This window comes from Microcaecilia unicolor, chromosome 14, assembly GCF_901765095.1.
Source record: "Microcaecilia unicolor chromosome 14, aMicUni1.1, whole genome shotgun sequence".
NCBI classification, from domain to species: domain Eukaryota; kingdom Metazoa; phylum Chordata; class Amphibia; order Gymnophiona; family Siphonopidae; genus Microcaecilia; species Microcaecilia unicolor.
The window spans coordinates 25,992,256-26,000,088 of record NC_044044.1 but is presented as its reverse complement, the minus strand read 5'-3'; the positions used below and the strand labels follow the sequence as shown (position 1 = coordinate 26,000,088).

General features: G+C 42.9%; 1 protein-coding gene across 1 annotated transcript; it reads left to right on the top strand.

The window, feature by feature from the left end:
* The first annotated feature begins 6,450 nt into the window (after nt 1-6,450).
* Nucleotides 6,451-7,407, top strand: LOC115457202 (olfactory receptor 10A4-like). Its single transcript, XM_030186626.1, has one exon. The coding sequence runs from the start codon at nt 6,451-6,453 to the stop codon at nt 7,405-7,407; it is 957 nt and encodes a 318-aa protein (XP_030042486.1).
* Nucleotides 7,408-7,833: the final 426 nt, after the last annotated feature.

Genomic DNA, 7,833 nt, shown 5'->3' with positions numbered 1-7,833 from the left:
TAGGCTTCTGTTTCTGTGAGTCTGACGTCCTGCACGTATGTGCAGGACGTCAGACTCACAGAAACAGAAGCCTGTGCGGACGCGTTGCTGATCTGCAAGGGCAGGCTTCTACATGGAATGTTGCAACATTCCATGTAGAATCTCAACTAGTAGCAACAGAATCTCAATAGTAGCAACATTCCATGTAGAATCTCAAATATTTATTTATTTGGATTTTGGTCACACCTTTTTCAGTAGTAGCTCAAGGTGAGTTACATTCTGGCCTTTAAGAACATAAGCGTTGCCATACTGGGACACACCAAAGGTCAATCAAGCCCAGCGGCCAATCCAGGTCACAAATACCTGGCAAGATCCCAAAACAGTGCAAAAGGTTTGGGAATGGGGGAGGTGGACTGTACACATTTCTCTGTCTCAGGAGGGCTCATCTAAGTTTGTACCTGAGGCAATGGAGGGTTAAGTGACTTGCCCAAGATCACAAGGAGCAGCAGTGGGATTTGAACCGGCCACCTCTGGATTGCAAGACCAGTGCTCTAACCACTAGGCCACTCCTGCACTCCCTAGGCCACTTTCTCCCTGCTTCTTTTCCTACTTGTGACATCATCAGCCTACTAAGGACCCCAGGATCAAAGCCTGCATTAGGCTGCTCCTCCACTTTCAAGAAAAGCCCTTCAAGGGGAGATATTTATTTATCTGGAGTTTGCTCGCACCTTTTTCAGTAGTAGCTCAAGGTGAGTTACATTCAGGTAGACTGGATATTTCTCTGTCTCAGGAGGGCCCACAATCTAAGTTTGTACCTGAGGCAATGGAGGGTTAAGTGACTTGCCCAAGATCACAAGGAGCAGCAGTGGGGATTTGAACCGGCCACCTCTGGATTGCAAGACTGTTGCTTTAACCACTAGGCCACTCTTCCACTCCTATTTACTTAGATGTACTTTTTTTTGTACTTGGGACAATGGAAGGTTAAGTGACACAAGGAGCCCCAGAGGGAATCAGACACAGGTCCGTAACCAGTGGGCGACTCCTCCACTCCTGAACACAGGAAAAAGAACATGGGTAGATGAGTACTTTTAGATTCTGATCATCTACTTAGATGTATACTGCCACCCTACAGCTAAGCTTTGATTACATTCATAAAGATATTAAAATACATTGAAAGTGTGATGATTTTTTTTCCAACAAGTTGACTGAAAATAACATCTTTTCATTAATTAATATGCAGCTTGTACAGTTAATTATAAGTTTGACATTGGACCTTATCAGTTCCCTTTCTCTTCAAGTACATAAAGGTGGTTAGTTATAGACAAAAAGTTAACTTGCTCTACATCTCTTGAGACCGTCATTGGAATGCTTTTCATGCCTTACTGATATATATTCTGATATTGCCGTGTTTTGCTCATATCCGACCTGAAGAATGTTCTGAGCTAGTCCAGTTAAAAAGGTATTTATTTATTTATTTTTATTTTTGTTACATTTGTACCCCGCGCTTTCCCACTCATGGCATCACTTCCTTTTCCTTTCTTATGTTTTGTTTTCTATTATTTTTAACTTTTAAAGTGGATTCCTACTGCTTTATCCTTAAAATATCAAAATCCACAAAGATTCTTCTTATTAAGACATGAAATTTTGAGACCACCTGCAGCTCTTTTTTTTAAATAATTTGCCTTTTTTTCTCCAAATACATCAACAAAATCGATAAAGATTACTTGTTGCATCCAGTTACTTACAGGTACCACATTAATTTTGTTTTCTCTGTTTCGATAAGATTGTTTGCAGGTGGTTATGCTTGAATTTTAACATGTGTACTATGTGAGATTTCAAGACCACAAAAGTCCTTTCTTTAAGTTAGTTTGGGGGTCTTTTATAAAGTCCCACGTTAAAAATAAGCACTTTTTAAATGTTAGAATCGCCTATATATTTCTATGGGTGTTGCTAGAGTTTAGCGCACGCTAATGGTTAGCGATAAAAGAGAAGAAAAGACATTAAATTGCCGGGAAATAATTATAACACACAAGGCTGATAGTCAACTGTATTGAAAGAAAAATTGATTTGGTTACACATTTCCAGTTCAGAAATAATATAACTTGCCTGCTTCGTTAATGATCGATCATATACTTAAACAATACAATAAGCGCAAGTGAACCTTCAGGAACAGGACAAAGGAAACTCAATAAAGAGTTTCCTTTGTCCTGTTCCTGAAGGTCCACTTGTGCTTTTTGTTTTGTTTTGGTCTTGGACTGTACTTGTTCCCCTTTCTTTTGTGTCTCAATCATACTTAGACATTATTTTCCTTACTTTTTTTAATTATAGGTTTATGTGATATTTACCTTTTTATCTCCCTTGTTTAATCTCAGCCCCCTTCTTTGTGGACTGTATTAATGGGCTGGGGTATTATTTTGATTTATTAAGTAAATTTATATTTTTCTATATTTCTATAAAGAATGCTTATTTTTTTTTTTCTCTTTCTTGGCTTCTTCCTATTTTTCTTTACAAGTTTGAATTTTTATATTTTGTTGTTAAATTCTGCGACCTCACCTGTGTGCAGTTCTGGTCACTGCATCTCAAAAAAGATATAACCTGGAGTATTGTGTTCAGTTTTGGATGTAAAAAGAATTGAAGCAGTGCAAAGAAAAGCTAGCTACAAAAATGGTATGGGATTTGCGTTACAAGATGTATGAGGAGAGACTTACTGACCTGAACATGTATACCCTGGAGGAAAGGAGAAACAGGGGTGATATGATACAGACGTTCAAATATTTGAAAGGTATTAATCCGCAAACGGACCTTTTCTGGAGATGGGAAGGCGGTAGAACTAGAGGACATGAAATGAGATTGAAGGGGGGCAGACTCAAGAAAAATGTCAGGAAGTATTTTTTCATGGAGAGAGTGCTGGATGCTTGGAATGCTAACCCGCGGGAGGTGGTGGAGAGGAAAACGGGAACGGAATTAAAAAATGCGTGGGATAAACACAAAGGAATCCTGTTCAGAAGGAATGAATCCTCAGAAGCTTAGCCGAGATTGTGTGGCAGAATCGGTGGGAGGGGGGGGGGGGGAGGCAGGGCTAGTGGTTGGGAGGCAGGGCTAGTGGTGGGCAGACTTCTACGGTCTGTGCCCTGAAAATGGAAGATACAAATCAAGGTCAGGTATACACATAAAGTAGCACATATGAGTTTGTTTTGTTGGGCAGACTGGATGGACCATGCAGGTCTTTCTCTGCCGTCATCTACTCTGTTACACTTTATTATCCTGCATAATAATTCTCACCTCCAATGTTCTGACTTGCCTGGGACCGTGGCTCATTCCGAGTTGGTCTGCTAGGCTTCGTAGATCAGGCTGACATCACCGTAGCCATTATGATGTCAACTTCAGAACCCGGGGGAAAAAAACATGCCTCACAGCTGATCCATGTCCAGAGGAGGGTCACTGGACATGGGTGGCTGGAGGGGGGGCAGGGGAGAGAGGAGGGTTGCTGGACATGGGTGGCTGGAGGGGGGCAGGGGAGAGAGGAGGGTTGCTGGACATGGGTGGCTGGAGGGGGGCAGGGGAGAGAGGAGGGTTGCTGGACATGGGTGGCTGGAGGGGGGCAGGGGAGAGAGGAGGGTCGCTGGATATGGGTGGCTGCAGGGGGAGCAGGGGAGAGAGGAGGGTCACTGGACATGGGAGGCTGCAGGGGGGGCAGGGGGAGAGGAGGGTCACTGGACAAGGGTAGCTGCAGGGGAGCCGAGGAAAACCTTGCTAGCGCCCATTTCATTTGTGTCAGAAACGGGCCTTTTTTACTAGTGTTACTATAACAGAATGAGAAAAGGTGAAGAGAAAAGCAATCAAAATGATAAAGGGGTAGAATTTCATTTTTTACACGTGTCCACTATGAGCACCGGAAAATAATTTTTATTTTCTGGCGTGTGGCAGAAACTGGGTGGTAATCGTCATTCTACATACAGAGATGATTGCCATTTGAGACCTTACCGCAAAGTCAATGGGTGGCAGTAAGGTCTCAGACCCAAAATGGACACGCGCCAATTTTCATTTTGCTGCTCATCCATTTTTGGCAAAATAAAAAAGGCGCGCTGAAAAATGGACCTGCGTGCATCCAATACACACATCTTCAACAGCGCAGGCCATTTTTCAGCGCACCTTAGTAAAAGACTGCAGCATAGGGCCTCACTGTTTTATAAAGCAACTAGTAAAAAAGGCCCGTTTCTGACACAAATGAAACAGGCACTAGCAAGGTTTTCCTCGGCTCCCCTGCAGCCACCCATGTCCAGCGACCCTCCTCTCCCCCTGCGCCCACTGCAGCCACCCATGTCCAGCGACCCTCCTCTCTCCCCTGCTCCCCTCCAGCCACCCATGTCCAGCGACCCCCCTGCCCCCCCTCCAGCCACCCATGTCCAGCGACCCTCCTCTGGACATGGATCAGCTGTGAGGCATGTTTTTTTTTCCCCCGGGTTCTGAAGTTGACATCATAATGGCAACGGTGATGTCAACCTGATCTACGGAGCCTAGCAGACCAACTCGGAATGAGCCACAGTCCCAGGCAGCAAGTCAGAACGTTGGAGGTGAGAATTATTATATAGGATGAGGTCCAATATTACTGCTTCTTGTTGTTCTACACAACATGTATGGGAAGTGGATCTCAGTGATTCATTGTCAGATACTCAATGGTCTCGTATATGGTCGACTGGCCCAAGGGCGTCCTTGTCAGCTGCGTTAATACACTCTCTTTTCTTTATAAGATAACTCTCATCAATGTTTTCCTTTGGTGGAACTGGATTTTACTATACCAAAAATACGAACAGTCTGCTGTTTATTCTTTGCCTGGTCCTAAAACTGGTCTTCAGAAATGGAAAACTTTAGACCTTTTTCTACTGCTTAGCCTTGTAGAATTGTGTTGTATTATAGTATATGTTTTATTTCTTTTAAAATGTTTGTTGTATCTTTAAAAATTAATAACAATATTAAAAAAGTAAAGGAACACTCAATGAAATTACTAATAGACAACATGATATCATCTGTCTACTCTTTGAGATGCTGCCATCACCGTAAACAGGATACTGGATTTATATGGACCTTTGGTATTGCAGTTCCTATACTCTTATAGAAAACAATGGGAAGAAATCTTGAACAAGTTTACATGGTTGATATAAAAAGGAAATAAGGGCATATGGGTTCATGGGTAAGAATCATGAATTTAGAGGGCACGAATGAAAGAACGTGAGAGCTCAAACTTGCTGTAGCTATAATAACTTGAACTGATACTGCAATCTCATCAAATACATCTTATGAATTCAGGGACCCTTTTACTAAGCCGTGGTAGGCTGTACGCATGTGCAGCACAAGTTCAAATGAGACTATCGCCAGGGCAGTGTACCCTCCTGGCAGTAATGCTGTAAGCTCTATTGAGCAGGGACTGTCTTTTCATGTTCAAGTGTACAGCGCTGTGTACGTCTACACGCGCTACAGAAATGATAAGTAGTAGCAGTAGTAGTCTTTGGGATTCCAGAATCTTGCTACTCTTTGGGATTCTGCACGGAATGTTGCTACTTTTTGGGGTTCCGGATTCTTTACGTTGGAGTTCCAGAATCTTGCTAATCTTTGGGATTCCGGAATGTTGCTACTCTTTGTCCTTATTCCTTATTATCCTGTTTGTCTGTTCTAATTAGATTGTAAGCTCTGTCGAGTAGGGACTGTCTCTTCATGTTCAAGTGTACAGCGCTGCGTACGTCTAGTAGCGCTTTACAAATGATAACTAGTAGTAGATTTGGCGTGCACCCATAATGCATGGATGACTTATTTATTTCTTTCTTCCTACGTGGGCCGGTTCCAATGCTAATTGGCGCTGTAGCACGTCAGCCTTTACCGCTAGATCAATGGGTGGTGTTAAGGGCTCAGGTCAGTTTTGGGCACACGCTGGTTTCATTTTTACCACAGGCCCTTTTCCCGTCCCATTAAAAAAGCCCTTTTCTTGTAGACGTGGTAAAAACTGGCCTGGCACGCACCCAATACACGCGTATTCACTATCGCAGGCCACTTTTTTTTTTACCTCGGCTTAGCAGAAGGGCCCCTTAGAATGTGTTAGTCTGGGCCAACGAGGATTCCTTTTGAGATGCATTCATTTGAATCATTTTTTTTTGCTTGCATTTTGACTCCTCTAAACCTCGCTAAGGATTAAAGTCATAATTTCATGATCTGACTCAAATATGAATAGATTCCCTTTTAGATCTTAGTGGGAAGCACAAGATAGTGCTTCACAGAGAGCATACTACGTACCTCATCTGCATGCAACATTCCCTTCTTTAAATACAAGTACACACTAATCTTTATGCTGGTCCAAATAAAGCTAACCAAATGATAAAACTATCCTGAAGCAAAATGGCTATTAGATCCCCACACTGGTTGAAAAATGTGTTAATAAGCTCTGCTGTCTCTGTCCACTTCAGATTAAACATGGAAGAAATGATCCTGCAAAATCAGACCCTCAAGACTGAATTTATCCTCCTGGGATTCTCGGACCTGTCTTTACCTGTGCAGCAATTTCTCTGTGTACTGTTGCTGTTAGTCTACATGCTTGCTGTGACGGGAAACTTGCTTGTCTTTACCATCCTTACTGTAGACCCCGTCCTCCACACGCCCATGTACTTCTTCCTCAGGAATTTGTCCTTCGTAGAAATGTTTCTCACGACAATTACGGTGCCCAAAACACTGATGAACCTCTTGACTGATGATGGAAGCATCTCATTTTTGGGATGTGCCTTGCAAATGTATTTCTTTCTTCTTTTTGCTAATGAGGAATGCGTGCTTCTATGTATCATGGCTTATGATCGTTACGTCGCAATATGTAATCCTTTGCGTTATTCTATTGTTATGAGCAATATAAGGTGTATTTATATAGCTATGGGGTCCTGGATTATGTGCATTCTCTTCCAGTTTGGACAGGTCACTTTTATATTCAGTTTACCTTTTTGCAAGTCGAACAAGATCCATCACTTCTTCTGTGATATTTCACCCGTACTGAAGTTGTCTTGTACAGATACTTATTTGAATGACATTGTCCGGATGACAGCCTCTGTGCTTTTCCTGCTCATGCCATTCGTGATCATTCTTTCCTCTTACATATACATATTCTCCACCGTAATGAAGATGAACTCCAAAGCCGGGAGAAGTAAGGCTTTCTCAACTTGTATCGCTCACATCACTACTGTTACCTTATTTTACGGGACTGCCATGCTCGTCTATTTACAACCAAGTGAGGGCTATGTAGATGAGAGAGTTTTTGCAATATGTTATTGCTTAATTAACCCACTGTTAAACCCCCTGATTTACAGCCTGAGGAGCAAAGAGGTGAAAGGATCCCTGAAGAGAAAAATATGGGACAAAGTATTATTTCTCTTCAAGCTAAGACACATTTTTTAGAAGACTTGTAATACTGTTTAATAGATATGTGGATTTGCTCTCAGATGAATGGTTACACGGGACAAGGTCAATATTCGGACTCTGGTGGTCATTAGTTTTTACACACTGTCTTCCGTGGACTGAACGAAACCCAGATATTCAGTTACAGGTCTAATCTGGCCACGGGCACTGAATTTTCATGTCTTTACAGGCTGCCCGAAGTTATCTGGGTCTGGTTAGTATCAGTGGCGTAGCTACGGGTGGACCTGGGTGGGCACAGGCCCACCCATGTTTGACTCAGGCCCACCCAGTGATGACACTACACTATATTACCCCTTCTCCCCTCTGTGGCACTCCAGCATCTGCCCTCCTGTCGCCAAACCCCATCCCTCCTGGTGCACCCCAAAGGTGTCCCCGGCACCTGCTGCTATCCACTCCACTACCCAT